Source organism: Trachypithecus francoisi, unplaced genomic scaffold (genome assembly GCF_009764315.1).
Source record: "Trachypithecus francoisi isolate TF-2019V2 unplaced genomic scaffold, Tfra_2.0 Lachesis_group13, whole genome shotgun sequence".
In the NCBI taxonomy this organism is placed as follows: Eukaryota; Metazoa; Chordata; class Mammalia; order Primates; family Cercopithecidae; genus Trachypithecus; species Trachypithecus francoisi.
Window position 1 is genome coordinate 889251 of NW_022681458.1, and position 17886 is coordinate 907136.

General features: G+C 56.6%; 1 protein-coding gene across 6 annotated transcripts in view; it reads right to left on the reverse strand.

Moving 5' to 3' along the window:
* Nucleotides 1-17886, reverse strand: part of SNED1 (sushi, nidogen and EGF like domains 1) — an 89215-nt gene that overhangs the window by 14776 nt on the left and 56553 nt on the right. For all 6 annotated transcript variants that reach the window (XR_004441477.1, XR_004441475.1, XR_004441476.1 and 3 more), the window contains 9 exons: nt 17463-17576; nt 16723-16836; nt 16087-16383; nt 13787-13970; nt 12768-12880; nt 11583-11864; nt 10097-10241; nt 9939-10021; nt 7965-8063 (listed from right to left, as the gene is read on the reverse strand). Coding sequence is in view for 2 of the 6 variants with exons in the window: in XM_033229519.1 (XP_033085410.1) it covers nt 7965-8063; nt 9939-10021; nt 10097-10241; nt 11583-11864; nt 12768-12880; nt 13787-13970; nt 16087-16383; nt 16723-16836; nt 17463-17576 (1431 nt within the window). In the remaining 4 variants the exon portion in view is untranslated. The remainder of the gene's footprint in view (nt 1-7964; nt 8064-9938; nt 10022-10096; nt 10242-11582; nt 11865-12767; nt 12881-13786; nt 13971-16086; nt 16384-16722; nt 16837-17462; nt 17577-17886) is intronic.

Consider the following 17886-nt stretch of genomic DNA (forward strand, 5'->3'; position numbering starts at 1 on the left):
GTCTCGCTCTGCCACCCAGGCTGGAGTGCAGTGGCCAGATCTCAGCTCACTGCAAGCTCCGCCTCCCGGGTTTATGCCATTCTCCTGCCTCAGCCTCCCGAGTAGCTGGGACTATAGGCGCCCGACACGTCACCCGGCTAGTTTTTTGTATTTTTTAGTAGAGACGGGGTTTCACCGTGTTAGCCAGGATGGTCTCGATCTCCTGACCTCGTGATCTGCCCGTCTCGGCCTCCCAAAGTGCTGGGATTACAGGCTTGAGCCACCGCGCCCAGCCTTATCTGACTTTTTAATTCCCGCCATCTTAGTGGGTTTGATTTTCATTTCCCTGAAGACTAATGAAGTCAATGATCTTTTCAGTGTGCTTACTGGCCATTTGCATATCTTCCTTGCAGCAATGTCTGTTTAGGTCCTTTGCCCATGTTTGAATTGGGTTGTTTGTCTTTTTATTGTTCAGTTGTCAGAGCTCTTTTAGATACAGGTTTCTTATCAGGTATGATTTGCCTGTGTTTAAATTGGGTGGTCTTTTTATTATTCAGTTGTCAGAGCTCTTTATTTTGGATACGGGTCTCTGGTCAGGTGTGATTTGCACATTTCCTTCCCTCGCAGGCTGTCATGTCACTTCCTTTGAGGCACAGAAGTTTTAAGTTTTGATGAAGAACAGTTTATATCCAGATTTTTGTTGTTGCTTATACTGTTATTGTTAAGCCTAAGGACCCCTATGATCCAAGGTCATGAAGATTTACTCCTGTGTTTCCTTCTAAGAGTTTCGGTTTTAGCTCCTAACATTTAGGTTTTTGGTCAATTTGTGTTAATTTGTGTTATGAGGTATATGGTATGGGGGTCTGGCCTCATTCTTTTGCATGTGGATATCCAGCTGTCCCAGCACTATTTGCTGAGAAGACTATTCTTTCCACGTTGAATGGTCTCGGTCCCCTTGTCGAAGTCAGTTGGCCACCGATGTGTGGTTTATTTCTGGACTCTCAATTCTTTTTTCTTTTCTTTTTTTTTTTTTTTTGAGATGGACTCTCGCTCTGTCACCCAGGCTGGAGTGCAGCGGCACGATCTCGGCTCACTGCAACCTTCACCTCCTGGGTCCACGCCATTCTCCTCCTCAGCCTCCTGTGTAGCTGGGACTACAGGCGCTGCCACCATGCCTGACTAATTTTTTGTATTTTTAGTAGAGACGAGGTTTCACCGTGGTCTCAATCTCTTGACCTCGTGATCCGCCCGTCTTGGCCTCCCAAAGTGCTGGGATTACAGGTGTGAGCCACCGCGCCCGACCCTGGACTCTCAATTCTTTTCCACGGATCTAAATGCCTATCCTTAATCCATTACCACACTGAGTCCATTACCATTGCTTTGTAGCAACTTCTGACATTAGGAGGTGTGAATCCTCCTACTTTTTTCTTCTTTTTCAGAATTGTTTTGTTATTCTGGGTCCCTTGCAATTCTACATGAATTTTAGACAGGGCACACAACAGTCCAGGGACATCTTAACAGCAACCCTACAGAATATGGCTACGTGCAGGGGTGTTTAGGATCCACAGGTAGTATCATCAGTGCTTACCTGCCATGTGTGGGACAGCTGTGGCTACAGAGACTGTGACAGACACTTGCACCATTCTTGGGCTGCTGGGCCCCATGCCTGCGGCTCATGCAGCCACAGGATAGGAGGTCACCAGAGAGCTGCCACCGCAGCCTTGTCCCGTGCAGACATCACCACTAAATCCTGGGTTTATGGTCACACACTCACACATACATAAAAACAGAGAGAAGGCTGCTTTGAATGGGTTGGGGAACAGGGATGTGGCTGCACCCTGAGGATAAATTACAGAGCAAAGCAGCTTACGCTCTGCCCTTGCCTGGTATCATACGGGGAAGGCAACTGCCTGTCTTTCTGGGTGGCGGCCACCCAGACCACTGATGCAGCTATCTAGGGGGACAAAGCCGAGCTAGTCCAGGAGCCCTGCAGGGGCGAGAAGTTGGGGAAAACAGGAATAATCGGACTAGTTTCAGCACCCACTCCTTTGCTTCTGCCCCTCCAAACCTCTAGGATGACCAGCTACAATCTCAAGAACCTGCCTCCTCTCCATGGGATTCTCCCTCGGGCTTGAGGTGCAGCCCTGACTTGGATAGTTGCTTGGTGAGGAAACACCAATCAGGAGTGTTAACCATGCTTAGGGGATACATGGGACTCCCTGGGGAATCCTCCTTTTCTTGAGAAAAATAAAGTCTAACAGCTTCCAGGTAGAATGAGATTATCCTACCTGGAAATAACAGTTAACAACAGTGATAGTGATACTGGACACAGATGACAATGAACTAATATTTGAAGAAATGAACAAGAAGGGAATTCAAACCCAGAATTTTAGATCCATCCAAACTGTCCTTCAGATGTGAGGGCTAACAAGAATTTTTACAGGCACACAGGGCCTCAGAGGTTTGGTCATTTAAAGTCCCAACAAGTGCTTTGTGGAACTTGACAAGCTGATCCTAAACTTTCATAGGCAAGCAAAGGACTGAGAACAGGTGAGACGCTCTTAACGGTCAAGTTGGGAGGACTCCGGGCCCCAAAGCATAGCAAGTAGCACCAAAGCTGCCATCATTAAAGTAGTTGCTATTGGCTCAAAGAAGGTAAAACAACAGAACAGAGGAGTGAACCCAGAAATGGACCCGTGCATACGTGAACACCAGACTGACAGCACAGCTGGCACTGCAGAGCTGTGGGGAGATGACGAGTCTGCATAAGAAAAAGAACTGGCTGCTACTTTATGCAAATATCAGCTGAGTTGTAGGTCTGGGTTTTAATTTACTTTTATATGTTTGAGAAAGGGTCTTGTTCTGCCACCCAGGCTGGAGTGCAGTGGCGTGATCACAGCTCACTGAAACCTCTGCCTCCCAGGTTCAAGCGATTCTTATGCCTCAACCTCCTGAGTAGCTGGGATTACAGGCATGTGCCACCATGCCCGGCTAATTTTTGTATTTTTAGTAGAAACAGGTTTTGTCATGTTGGCCAGGCTAGTCTCAAACTCCTTCCTGGCCTCAAGTGATTCGTCTGCCTAGGCCTCTCAAAGTGCTGGGATTACAGGTGTGAGCAGGTCTCAGTTTTAAAAGGCAAACAATTAACCTTTAAAAGGATATGATTATATATATAGAAAACCCCAAAGAATGGATGACAAGAATAGGAGAGTTTGGCAAGATGGTTGGCTATAAGGTCAATATGCAAAGGTCAAATAAATGTCTATACTCCAGTAATAAATATTCAGGAAAAGTAATTATTTGGCTGGGCGCGGTGGCTCAAGCCTGTAATCCCAGCACTTTGGGAGGCCGAGACGGGCGGATCATGAGGTCAGGAGATCGAGACCATCCTGGCTAACACGGTGAAACCCCGTCTCTACTAAAAAATACAAAAAGCTAGCCGGGCGAGGTGGCAGGCGCCTGTAGTCCCAGCTACTCGGGAGGCTGAGGCAGGAGAATGGTGGGAACCCGGGAAGCGGAAGTTGCAGTGAGCTAAGATCCGGCCACTGCACTCCAGCCTGGATGACAGAGCCAGACTCCGTCTCAAAAAAAAAAAAAAAATCAGGAAAAGTAATTTCTTAAAGTGTATACTAGTATCAAACTATATAATAGTATCAAACTATAAAATACCTAGGAATAAATCTGAATTCCATATAAAACTTTACTGAAAGATATTAAGTCATACTGTCATATATGGAGAGAAATCCCATGTCTATGGATACAGACTTACTATCCTAAAGATGTCAGTTTTTCGGCCGGGCGCGGTGGCTCAAGCCTGTAATCCCAGCACTTTGGGAGGCCGAGACGGGTGGATCACGAGGTCGGGAGATCGAGACCATCCTGGCTAACACGGTGAAACCCCGTCTCTACTAAAAAATACAAAAAGCTAGCCGGGCGAGGTGGCGGCGCCTGTAGTCCCAGCTACTCGGGAGGCTGAGGCAGGAGAACGGTGTAAACCCGGGAGGCGGAGCTTGCAGTGAGCTGACATCCGGCCACTGCACTCCAGCCTGGGTGGCAGAGCGAGACTCCGTTTCAAAAAAAAAAAAAAAAAAAGATGTCAGTTTTCACAAAAATGGTCAATGGATTCAATGCACACTCAGTCATTATCTCAAAGGCCTTTTCCATTGAGTGTGACTGGAAGATTTGAAGGTGTATATGTGGAAGAAAAAAGGCCAAGGGTAGCAATGATACTTCTGAAGATGAAGAGTAAAGAACAGGAACTTTCCCAATCAGTTCCAGGACTTACAAAGTTAGAGTGAGTACAGGGCAGTAATGGCATAGATGTATCAAATTGACACAGCCAGAATTCTACTTTTATATGTGTAATTTTGATACTGACAGTGGGGGAAAAAGGGACTTTTTAGCATGAAGAGATGAAAAATACAGTTTACCCATATGCATGAAAAATGAAATTGCAGCCCAGTTTCTCTCACACAGACAGTCTACTTCAGATAGATTAATGACTTACATGTCAAAAGCAAAACTTTAAATCTTTGAGAAAAAAATATACATGAATAACCTTCTAACTTTGGTGTGGGGAAGGATACTTTTTAAAGAAGGCCCCCAAGTTGTTAACCACTAATGCTCGATAAATTTGATTATGAACTTTTCTCTATTAAGAAATACCACCAAGAATAGGGAAGGACAAGCCAGAGGCTGGAAGAAGATAACTGCAGAACACAGAACTGACAAAGAATCAGTGTCAAAACATGTAAGAATTTTGACAAATGAATAAGAAGAGTACAAATAACCCAACAAAAAGTCAAAAGGCGTGACCAGGCATTTCACGGAAGCGAAGAGTACAAATAACCCAACAAAAAGTCAAAAGGCGTGACCAGGCATTTCACGGAAGCGAAGAGTACAAATAACCCAACAAAAAGTCAAAAGGCGTGATCAGGCATTTCACGGAAGCGAAGAGTACAAATAACCCAACAAAAAGTCAAAAGGCGTGACCAGGCATTTCACGGAAGCGAAGAGTACAAATAACCCCACAAAAAGTCAAAAGGCGTGACCAGGCATTTCACGGAAGCGAAGAGTACAAATAACCCAACAAAAAGTCAAAAGGCGTGACCAGGCATTTCACGGAAGCGAAGAGTACAAATAACCCAACAAAAAGTCAAAAGGCGTGACCAGGCATTTCACGGAAGCGAAGAGTACAAATACCCAACAAAAAGTCAAAAGGCGTGACCAGGCATTTCACGGAAGCGAAGAGTACAAATAACCCAACAAAAAGTCAAAAGCGTGACCAGGCATTTCACGGAAGCGAAGAGTACAAATAACCCAACAAAAAGTCAAAAGGCGTGACCAGGCATTTCACGGAAGCGAAGAGTACAAATAACCCAACAAAAAGTCAAAAGGCGTGACCAGGCATTTCACGGAAGCGAAGAGTACAAATAACCCAACAAAAAGTCAAAAGGCGTGACCAGGCATTTCACGGAAGCGAAGAGTACAAATAACCCAACAAAAAGTCAAAAGGCGTGATCAGGCATTTCACGGAAGCGAAGAGTACAAATAACCCAACAAAAAGTCAAAAGGCGTGACCAGGCATTTCACGGAAGCGAAGAGTACAAATAACCCAACAAAAAGTCAAAAGGCGTGACCAGGCATTTCACGGAAGCGAAGAGTACAAATAACCCAACAAAAAGTCAAAAGGCGTGACCAGGCATTTCACGGAAGCGAAGAGTACAAATAACCCAACAAAAAGTCAAAAGGCGTGACCAGGCATTTCACGGAAGCGAAGAGTACAAATAACCCAACAAAAAGTCAAAAGGTGTGACCAGGCATTTCACGGAAGTGAAGAGTACAAATAACCCAACAAAAAGTCAAAAGGTGTGATCAGGCATTTCACACAAGCAAACACCTTTGGTGGATGCCCATGAAGACAGGCTCAGTCACATCAGTGCTCAGGAGGTGCAAACCCAGATCCCAGGGGTTGCGTCACACCCGTTCTGCCTGCAGGATCTGCAAACCTGGCAAAACCTAGTTCTAGAGAGACTGGATTTACTGCTTATCTTCATCACTGCTGGAGGGAGAGCAGACTGCTATCGCCTCTTAGAAAATGACTTTGTGTTCTCGTGTAATTTGGGCGTTCACACATCCTCATCCTAGACCCGGCATTTCTACTCTCTCACACACGTACTGGAAAACCTGTATAGGAACATCCACTGCAGCACCGCTCATACCAAACACAACCTACATGTTCTCTGCACAGAGAGGGGAGAAAAGCGGGTCAATTCACTCAGTGGACTCTGTGCTCAACAGTGGGTGTGAACAAGCCACAGCCACCCAGACTGCATGGGCCAACCTCCGTCCGAGAATGCGGAGTGAAAACACAGGTCTAACGATCACACACGGCAAGATAATTATCTCGCAAAGAAAACTCACGTATTGTTCTGCCACACGTATATGTCCGACAAAATCACTCTCCCCACCTTCCACTCTGAAGAAAACAAAGGAATTCTAAGCACAAAGTTCAGGATCATGGTTAACTGAGGGGAGAGAACAGGGAGTATGACGGCAAAAAAGATAGACGGTGTTGTTCACGTTCAAGTGTATAGGTCGGGTTCTTGATTTAAAGCCATTATTCAAAGACTAATTAAATAAAAGGTAGCTAGTGTGAGAGTGCAACATGAACCAAAGATCATGACTAGCTTTGCGCATCGAGGGGCCATTAAAGATTCGACTTTTCATGTTATCACTTAAAATCATTTTGCACCCACCAGGGCATGAGCATCTCATGCCGGCAAACACCACATGAGTGCAGTGACCTTGGGGCCAGCCTGGGGGTCATCTTGAATCTCTCCTGCCAAGGAGACCCAGGAGAGTAACATGTGCCCCTCTAAGTTCTGAGTTCTAGGAAATGAACACCTGCTATTTAAAGGGTGTGACACAATGCGAACCATCTGATGAAAGGTTTGTTTTAGTTCCCTTAAAGGTCCACACCTTAATTAAGAGAATCCTTCACTCACTGCGTCGGATGCACAAGCCAGTCCTCCTGGTGCTCACAGGGACTAGCAGCGAGTCCGGACCTCATATGGTGAGGGGGGAATGTGAACTTAGGGTTCAGCGAAACTGCCACTTGCAAACGCACCCTCTGGCACTGCAGGTGCCCTTGATGTGTACAGATGTCCTTGAGAAGCTGAGGGCAAGGCCTTGCTGCTGAGACCACGCCCAGTGGCTCACACCTTGACCAAGTACTAGGCCTTCTTTGGGGTTGGGTTGACGGGTGATCCCAATCTGAGTCTGTGGTGTGACTCGGGGAGAACAGGTCACCGGGTGCTAGGAGAGCTGTCCACAGAGGACACAGCCCCCAAGGACTAAAACCCAGAGAAAGGCAGAGTCTGACTCAGGGTGAGGAACACACATGCATTAGTGCTGCCCAAAGGGGAGCTGCCTCGTGAGCTTCCAGGAACTCTTACTGCAGGTGCTGAGCAGATGCTCGGCGCCCTGCAGAGACGTGCTGGCCTCAATTCTCACGAGGCAGAGCCCCGGACTCGGAGACTGTTCAGGTCCTGCATAACCTGAGTGTCCACAGGGCCCAGCTGGTCCTCGAGCTGGGGCTCGCCCAGTGGCTGCTCCCTTCCCCTCCTGACTCCGCCTGCTCCTCTTCGGAGAAGCCAGGGGTGTGGGGCCCAGAGGCAGGGGCTGGGGTGGGCTCTGTTGCATGTGGAGGCGAAGGAGGGGAAGGGAGGGGAGGGGAGGCAGCGGCGAAGCCAGTCTCTCCAGCTCAGACCCTGGGTGGTTTGGGTGGGTCCTGCCCCCTGGCCTGTCCCCGTCGATGGGGTCCCACTGCTTGGGGGGTAGCTTCCCCCCATCTTCCCACACTGGGGTGCCTGGTGCTCAGCCTCCCCTCAGGTCCCTCACCGTGGATGGTCCCTCCTGCCTGCAGCCTCTAAGGCCCCTGAGAGCAGTCAGTCCCAAAGACCCCACCAGCGCTGCCAACTTACTCCTGAGGTCCTTGTTGCCGTGTTCAGGGAGCTGGAGGGCCAGGCTGACCTGCTTGGGGGCTTCCTCGTTGTGTTCGAGCTGCGCTGAGGCTGTGGGTTCTAGAAGAAGCCAGGCGGTGACCACATGGCGCAGCTGCTTTGCACACGGATGATCCTGGGGCCACCCTTTTGACCAGGATGGTCCTGGGGCCACCCTTTTGAGTGCTTCTATACCGCAGGGAGCACGGATGTCCCTGGTGGGGACCAGGCTCCCTGCGTGGCCCGGCGCCTGTCGGCCCCAGCACTGCCTCCCCTGAAGGGCTAGCCCTTGCGCTCCTGCTGACCCTCTGGAGGGGCTGGGCTTTCCACGTGCAGGGCCCCTCAGAGCTGCTTCAGGGGCAGCCACCAGTGAGCTGCCAAGCGGCCCCATCCTCAGGGCTGATGCGGTTGCTTTCTTCTTAGGGTCAAATTCTGCATTCCTCTCCTTCCACCCCCTGCTTCTTGGAGGGCTACGGCACCCCCTGCTCTCTCTGATCTGCCCTCAACCTCTGCTGACCTTCCTCATGCCCTTGCCCCCAACGGCATCACTTCTATGCAGGGTTCTCAACGGCACCGTGGGCATTTGATATCTGCTTCCATACCTGTAAGTACAACGGCCCCGCTCTGTACTCCAGATCTCACCTGCCCACCACTGGGCATCCCGGCCCCGCTCTGTACTCCAGATCTCACCTGCCCACCACCGGGCATCCCGGCCCCGCTCTGTACTCCACATCTCACCTGCCCACCACCGGGCATCCCGGCCCCGCTCTGTACTCCACATCTCACCTGCCCATCTGGGCATCCCAGCCCCACTCTGTACTCCAGATCTCACCTGCCCACCTGGGCATCCCGGCCCTGCTCTGTACTCCAGATCTCACCTGCCCACCACTGGGCATCCCGGCCCCGCTCTGTACTCCACATCTCACCTGCCCACCTGGGCATCCCGGCCCCGCTCTGTACTCCACATCTCACCTGCCCACCTGGGCATCCCGGCCCCGCTCTGTACTCCACATCTCACCTGCCCACCTGGGCATCCCGGCCCCGCTCTGTACTCCAGATCTCACCTGCCCACCTGGGCATCCCGGCCCCGCTCTGTACTCCACATCTCACCTGCCCACCTGGGCATCCCGGCCCCGCTCTGTACTCCACATCTCACCTGCCCACCACTGGGCATCCCGGGCAGCTGCCTGCCCTCTCCCCAGACACCCTGCCAGGGGCTCTCTCCCCAGCTCACCATGCGGCAGCGACCCCAGGGCTCTGGTCCCTCCTTGCCACTCTCCCTGCTGCGTTCCCCTGCCTCCCCTGCCTGGGGAGTTTTGCTCAGAACATATTCATTAAACTGGTGACTCGGCTCTGCTGGGGGATTCCAGGAGGATGAGCCTTCCAGGTGAGAGGCAAGGGCCAGAGAGGTGCCCTCTAGGACAGGGTGGTGCCTGCCTCACTCCTGCCAGCATGTCTCAGGGCTTCTGTGTCAGAATCGCAGGCAGATTACCGGAGCAGCCCTCACCCAGTAAAGCGGGTGGGAAGGGGCCAAGGCACCTGGGCCCCGCATCGGCCTTGCTGCCACCAGGAAGATCTTGCCAGGACAGTGGCGGAGGATTTGCTGGACCACACTCTGAGTGGCAGGTTAGACCCTCATGGCCTCCTGCCCGTGGCTTACTAAAACAAAGCTCAGAGCCCTACTTTGGCAAACAAAGCTGCTGTAACGTCTCAGACCTGCTTCTAAAATGTTTATCTTCTCTTGCGTGCCCTGCCAGCAGCCTGTGCCTCCAGCCCACACACTGATGTGAGGCCCTTACGAGCCGCCCCTCCCACCATGGAGATGCATGCGTCCCTGGCTGGAGACTGCGCTGGGCAGTGGGGGCGGGCTCATCATGTAGGGGACAGGGGCTGGTGACAGTGGCAGTGAGGACGAGGGTTGGCCACTGAGGTGGGTGGGGAGGCCCCGGCACTCACGCGATCTCACGGTGGCTGCTTTGCTGGGTGAGCTGCCGAACCTGGCGCTCACTCTTCCTCTGCCGTCCACAAGCTCCGAGAACCTGCGGAGAGGGTGGAAGGGTCACCGTGGCCCGAGCGCCGCCTCGGGCGATGGGGCCGACAGGTGGGGCATGTACCTGGGGGGCTGGGTGGGGGTCTCGGGGGCGCTGTGGTCATTCAGCAGGCGCAGCTCTGGCAGGCGCGCCGGGGGCGGTCTGTTCCTGAGCACCCGAGGGTGGTGTCCTCCCTGGTGCCAGCGTCTGTCAGCGCCATCCCTGGGGGCTGCAGAGCAGGCAGGAGGAAGGGGCTGGTCTGGGGCTGCCCTCTGCTCCTGTCCCTGCCCCTGTGGCATGGGAGGTGCCCCTCACACTCAGCTGTGCTTGGAGAAGGGAAGGGGGTGTGTGAGTGAGCTGTGGTCATCCAAGGTGCTTGCGGCTTCCCCAGATGCCCTGGGCTCCCTTCCAGCCCACTCGCCATATCCCTTCTGAGGAGGAGCCACGCACAGCCGCGACAAAGGCATGCACTGGCCTGGGAGTCGTGAGGCAGGGGCTGAATGTAGGCCCCTGCCCCTGTCACTCAAAAGGGGCTGGGCCCTCCAGCTAGGACTCAGGTCCCAGGCTGCCCTGGAGACACACTTGTTCTCCCCAGTTGGCCTCCGGATGGGACACTTCAGCTGGGAGTCCCCACCCCAGCATGTGCCCTGAGAGTGAGGGCGCAACCTGTCACCCTAACAGTGTTCTTCAGCCTCCTAGGCTGGGTCCTCCTTCCCTGTGAGCCCCCTCCCCTCTCACACTGAGGCTGGCTCACGGAGGTCCCAGCCTGCCCCTTCCACCTGGCTGGTGGGCTTGGCCCCAAGCTGGTGGGGGTGGCAGGACTGGGTCTGAGAACTCGCCAAGCTCATGCACTTCGTGTCCCCAGCACAGCCTCACGGGTTGGGGAGGAGCCTGGGGTTGGAGCCCCCTTTTCCCTGGGGAGCCGCCCCCGCTCTGCTCTGTCTGGCTGTGGCTACTCCTCCCTGCTTGTTTCCATCCCTTTCTTCTCTCTCTGTTCCGCTCCTGCATTTTCCCACAGCTCCTTCTGTGAGCTTGGAAGACCTAAGTGGGGCATTCAGGACACTGGTGGAGCCTGGAAGGGTCACCTCTGCACTTGGGAGCAGACGCGAGCCCTTCGGAGCCTCTGTCCCCACTCCGAGCGGCTGTGCCTCTGCGCCCCAGCATTCCTGCTCCTTGCAGGCCCCTGCCCGTGGCCTCCTGGCCCTTTGTTTGTGTCCAGCGGCCCCTCATGGGTCAGGCCTGGGCTGCAAGGCCACTTGCGGGGGCTTCCTCCTCGCTGCCACCCTTGGCACCCGTTTTCAGGTGACGCTCAGCCTGTCTGGGATCTACGGGGGGGTCCGGCACACGTTGAGGCTCCATGTGCTTATTATTCCAGTTGTTGGTGCCACCCACCCGTGAGTCCTTCCTTTCCTCGTGGGTTTCATACACAGACTCCTCCCCTGCTAACACGGTCCTGTTTCTAGGCTGTCTGCCTGGCATCCCAGGCCCCTGCAGGGCCAGGTCAGTCCTGAACAGCATAGAGGGCTGGCAAACACTGCCCCCACCCACCCGCAGGGCCTGCAGCACTCACAGGTGATGATGTAGAGGTGGGCGGGCTCGCTGTGCAGTGGCCCGAGCTCCGTGCCCTGCACGGCCGTCACAGAGAGCTGGTACCGCCGTCCCGGCAGCAGGTCGCGCACTGTGTAGGATGCCAGCTTCCCACTGGGGACATAGCGGCTCTTGGTGCTCTGGCTGGTGGTCACATTGATGACGTAAGCCTCCAGCAAGCTGCCTGGAGTCGGGGCATCCCAGACCACGTGGGCAGAGGTGGCTGTGACTCGGGCGGCAGTCAGGTTTGCTGGAGGCAGGGGCCCTGGACGAGGCAGGAGCAGGGAGAGGTGAGGGGGTGCCCACAGGGTCTTCTGGCGAGAACACAGTTTGAGAACCTGACAGGGGCTGCCGCAGCCTTGCTGGAAGCCAGGTTCTTTATTATGGAGAATGGTACAGCACTGAGGCAGGGTGTGGGCTAGCATGCACGGCAGCATCTCCCAACCAAGAGGCCTGCAGGCCCCCAATGCCACCCTCCCCTCGGGTTAGGATTCACCCTGCGAAGCCCCCAGGCCATGTCCCATCAGCTGGCGCCTTCCCTGCAGCACTGTCAGTTTCCCTGAGCCTGGCTGCGTGGAGCCCTGGGCAGACTCCCCTACCCCACCAGCCTTTCCTGTGCCTTCCCAGGTGGGCAGCATCCGAGGGCACAGGTGGGCAGGGGCCTGCTCAAGCCTCTGTTCATCACGGAGGGAGCTGCAGCCTCCCCTCTGCCCGGTTCACCGTCCCTCCCCTGTGCGCTGACTGTCTGTGCTCTCGCCCCTCCCATGCACTGGGGAGGGGTTGTGGGCCTAGTGACACCAGGAGCTTAGCTGGAGGGGGCTGGTTGCAAGGTGCAAGGGCCCTGGGCAGCGTGGGTATCCCTGGCCCAGTGAGTTCCTCTGACCCTCTGGTCAGTGTCCAGTAGGAACTTCATGCTGAGGAGCTACCAAGAGCCTTTAGAGATGGAGACTGCCCTGGACAGCTGTCCCAGCACAAGGGCCCAGCCCAGCCCAATGGCTCCTGCCCAGTGGCCCCTGCTCAATGGCCCCAGTGGAAGAGACGTCTGGGAGGCCAGGGCTGGGTTTCTGGTGTTGTGGACACTTTGGAGAGGACTAGGGGAGGCTGGAAGGAAGCCAGAGCTTCTAGAAGACGGCCTTTCATGTGCCAGGGGCTGCGCCGTTCTACTCACGGGTCCACACGTGTGTTGGCGCGGTGGCCAGGCTCTCCGTGGGGTGCTCCTCTCCCCTGAGCCCACTGAGGGTGGTCAGCTGGATGGTGTACCTCCTCCCAGGCAGCAGAGCCCTGTGGGCAGGAGGTGACGAAGAGAGAACAGGGACGTCTGGGACCTGTGTGTGACTCAGCTGCCAGACCACAGCTCCCCCGGTCAGGAGGTGACCGGGGGGAGGTCGTCCTGCTGCTGGTGGCCCAGGCGACCTCCACGAGGGGCACACTCGCGGCCCTCAGAGCCGTGTGCTCCTAGGGTGGGAAGCCAGCCCATACATAGTCTGGGAAGCGGAGGAGGATCGGGTGTGCCTAGGGCCGCTACAGTATTGTCAGAGGGCCGGTGTTCAGATGGGAGAGGCCAGAGAAGGGGGAAGTGGTCGCTGTGCAGGGATGGGGGACAGGCAGGCCCGATGCCCCTCAGCACAGGTGAGTTGATGTAAATTCTCAGGAACCCACAGGGCAACGTGAGGCCAATACTGTCCCAGCCCCAGGAAGCTGCTGGCTAGAGTTTTCCTTCCCACCCGCTCTCCAGTCTTTCCCGGCACCCCTGCCTGTGCTGAGCACGAATCGAAAGCTTTCTCTCTGGTTGGTGACCAAATCACAGGGGTCCACTATGGGACTCCTGGGAGAGCTCGGGGCTGTTACTATCTCCCCTCGCTGGCCGCTGCTCTCTGAGGGGCCAAGTCACTCTCATGATCTGTGTGGAAGGTGTGCTCCCAGGTTTTCAGAGCTTTTCCTGCTCTTTTTGGACACTTTAAAACACTACGAAGGTGTATCCTCTCTTGGCAGCTCTGATAAGATGAGGCAGGAGTGAGGCCTCCAGGGTCAGAGGCTGGCTCACCTGAGACCTTTGCCTCCGCCCGGGTGAGGAGCGGCAGGTGCACAGTCCACACACGGAGAATGTGCCCGAGACCTGGGCCCCGTGTCCCCAAGCCCCCACCCCTGCCCTCACCCGAGCCCCATGCTCTGGGTGTCCCCTCTCACCCAAAGGTGAACCTGTCCACGCTCCTTTCCACATCAGTGGCCTGGTCTCTGAGGGCCTCAGGGTGGCGGATGGACACGCGGACCCCACTGACGGTGGCATGGTGGATCCTGTGCAGGGCCCACTGCACTGAGATGGTGCTGGCCGTCACATTGGTGACCTCGAAGCCTTCCACAGGGCGGGGTCCTAGGGGGAATGGGCTACTTAGCAGGTGCTGGCCCCTCCTTGCTCCTGGGGGAGGGCGGGGGCTCAAGATGAGACCAGGCTTGGGAGGGTGCTGGGGCCACAGAGAGGTCCTGGAGAGGGTGTCCCGTCAGCTACTCAGGGGACTCGGGCTGAGTGGGACACCCAGGCTCTGGCCTCCAGGGCTGATGGCTGCAGAGCCCGTTGTGGGCCATCCCGCTTTACTAGAGGCAGGGGTCTTAACCTCCATTTAGATGTGGCAGTGACATGGCAGGGGATGGGCCGGAGTCCCTCTAGACATGAGGGACCCGGAACTCCCCTCTTTTCTGCGCCAGTCGACTATTTTGGTCTAACAGCACACATCCGGGCCTGGTCTGGGTAACACCGTCCGAGAAGGACGGACGCACAGAGCTCCCGGTGACTACAGGGCAGGGGCCACTTGTGAGCTTAGCTTCCCGCCCGGCCAGTCTCCTCCAAAGCTCCAGTGCCACTGCTGATGCGCCAGGCAGAGCCCAGAGGGCAGCGCTTGGCTCCTGGCAACTCAGCACCCCAGTCTGTGAACAGTGGTCCCTTCCACCCACCATGGCTGGCTGGAGCCCCCACTCTGCAGCGGGCAGGGCGGGCTCCGTCTTCGCTCCAGATACCTTCCGAGGGCAGCCTCACAGGTGCTTCCTCCTAAAACAGCCCAGGCGAGCCACCCCTACTCAGTCCCTGGAAGCTCCTGTTGACACCTGCTCAGTGCCGCCCGCACGTACATCCAGGCTCCCCACCGGCTGAGGTGTGCTCTGTGTCCTTGCTGTGTTGGGAATTCCAGCCCCTTGGCGGTCAACTCCTGCAGGACAGGCCCCTGTGGGCCCCTGGGTGGGCTCGAGCTGCCCTGAATGCCTCCGCCTGTCCCGCAATGCCCTTGGCATTGGCCTCAAGCTGGGGCCCAGGTGTGGCCAGGAGGCCTTCCTCCTGTGAGAGCCGCCGAGCTCCTCTCTGCCTTCCTGCCATGCTACCCACAAGTTTCACCAAACTCACATGGCCGCCCCGCAGGGCCCTGCCAGGTGCGATGGCCTCACTGAATCCCCGGCCACCACCCACCCATCACGCCACTTTGCAGCAGTCCGTGCTCTGAGCACCCTTTCCTCTTTCCTCGAGCCTCTAGCACCCCTTCCCCATTCTTGTTCCTGTGTCTGAAAGCCACAAGTGTGCTGGGTGAGAGTCCCATGGCCCCATGGCCCTGCACCCCACCTTGGTTCCTGCCCAGCCTGTACCAAGATCCCCTGTGCTCTAGCTGATGCGCCTGGGTTCAGTGGAGGGCCAGCCTCTGCTTTCTACTGGCCCTGCCCCTGTCTGTCCACGGCCATGTTCTGGGGCTCCCTTCTCCTCCCTGGAATCCCTCCCAGCAGCACACAAGCCAGCTAAGCCCTGATGCCCTCCCTAGAGCGCTCAGCATCTCCTGCTCCCCGACGTGGCAACAACCCCCCCGGCTGTGCACAACCCCGGCCCCCCTGCCCTCTCGGCGGCTCAGGCTCTCAGGGGGCTCCTCCCTAGGACTCCTCTTCAGGGGGTCACAGCTTTCGGTGCCAGCTCCAGGTGGAGCCTCTGGGTCTGTCCTTCCATCTAGGGCCTACCCCATGGCTCTTCCCGATTAGCCACGGATGCCTCTTCTTAGCACATCCCAGTGCCCACATATCCCTGTGAGCAGGTGCCCTTCAAACTCTCCCCAGGCCTTCAGAGCACCCCAGAGTCCCAGCCCGTCCAAGCCCGCCCCCGTGGCCCCCGTCTCCTGCCCTGGCTCCTTCCAGGGACCTTTTTGGGAAGCCCCCATTCCTCCCCAGTCCCACTTCCTAGCGCCACGCCTGGGGGTTGTGCTGCTCCCACTCTTGGCTCTATTCTATGCACCCCGATCCACGCTTGTATCTTGTGGACCCGAGGCCACTCCCGAACAGCTCTGTCTCCCCAGTGCTCTGTCTGCAGCAAGGCGGTGCCTCCAACCCCCAGCTCAGCTGTCCTGCTGCTGGGAGAACTAGGGAGGTGGATGGCACGACAGCCGCCCTGCAGGTGCCCGGGGCCAGCGCTGCCCTTGAGGGGCAGGGGCTGGGCAGGGACGGCCAGGCTTGGGGATACTCACGCGTGCGGGCCAGTAGCATGGCAGGCCTGCTGATGTCATTCTTGTTGTTAGTGTTGCGCTTGACTGAGAAGACAGAGATGTTGTAGGCCCTGCCGGCCGCCAGGGCCCGGAGCTGGTGCGAGGAGCGGGTCCTGTCCACAAAGTCCGTGCGGCGGTAGGAGCCATCAGAGGAGACGTAGGTGACCGCGTAGCCATCAAGCATCTGCCTGGCGGCTGGGCCATCGGGCGGGTTCCAGGAGATGGAGACCCCACTCTCCTCCACTCTCTCCATCTTGAGGGCCGTCGGTGGGAAGAGCTCTTCAGGGTTTGGATCAAAACAAGGAGAGAGGACTGGTCAGCTGTCAACCATGCACGCCTGGCTCCCATCGGCGGCTCAGCTGGGTCCAGCTCCTGGGCCTAATACAGCCATTGCTGGCAGCGTCCTTCTTTGTCTCCGGCCACGTACCTCCAGGAGGGTCACACTTTTGCATGTATGACAGTGTTTCAAGCCCACCAGGGGTTTTATCCCCTCCCTGTTCCTCAGGGAAGGGGCCTGGGCAAGCAGCGGCCAGATGCTCTGCCCTTGGGGACCGTTGGGCCCTCTGGGGTGAGGGGACCCCCCATGGCTCCCTCACTAGAGGTGCCCTCGCCACCCACCTTTGGCACAGTCCTTGCCCGTGTAGCCCACTTTGCAGGTGCAGCTGTGGGAGCCGTTGCTGGCCAGGCAGTAGCCGCGGCCCCCACAGGGGCTGGAGAAGCAGGGGTCACTCGCTGAGGGAGGAAAAAGCAGCAGTGTGTGTTGGGGTATGGCCAGGGGCCCCCACTTGTTCCTGGGGCACTGGGTCCCTCCTGTGTGGGTGTGGAGGGGAGGGGGGCACAGGACAGCTACTGCCTCCCTTCGGTTCTGTCACCTCCACTGCCCTGCGGGGCCCAACCCAGCAGCCCCTCCACCCTCCACAGCTGAGTGCCGTCAGCCCGACTGGCTGAGGGGAGGAGACATTGGACCAGGACAGGCCAGGTCACCATCCCAGTGACAGTCCTGCTTGAGGAGGGGAGGTCAGTGGTCAGGGAGGCCTCATCAGGAGGTATTTCACTGGGGGCTGATTAGGGAGAATGTTCCAGAGAGAAACACAGCAATGGGCCGGACCTGGGTGTGCAATGAGCTTGGCCTGTCTGAGGGCAGCAGGGCCTGTGTGTGACGTGGGGCCCCACCCCAGGTGTGTCCTTGGCTGAAGAGCCGTGTCGGGGGGTGGGGTGAGCACAGGAGATGGGGATGTTTAGAAGGCACCATCATGGGACCAAGGGAGACAGGCGGAGGGCCACTGGCCTGCGGCCTGAGAAGGGGCCTTCCCAGGCAGCGGGCAGAGCGCGGGGGGCAGGCGGGCCTGCCGCCCTACCTGTCTCGCAGTGGTAGCCGAAGAAGCCCTCTGGGCAGACGCACAGGTAGGCCCCGCCGCCACTCTCACACCGGCCTCCGTGCTGGCAGGGGCTGGAGTCGCAGGCGTCCACCTCTGGAGAACACCCAGAGAGTGGGCCCAAGCCGCAAGGGGGGAGTCTGGGGGAGGGAGGAGAGGACAGCGGGAAGAAGGGAAAGGAGGAGTCTAGGGGCAGAGGCCAGGAGAGAGGGGCAGTGGGCAGGTCCTTCCCCTCAGCCCTCCCCAGCACCCTCACCTCCACCCCTCCCTCCCAAGGTGGCCGCAGCCCTGGGGGTCCCTCTCCCCAGGTGGTCTGCCCAGCAGGGAATGTGGGGATGCTCCACCTCCTCTCTGATCTTCTAGAGGCCCAGGCTCTGCATGTGGGGCCCACTGGAGGGAGCCCCTA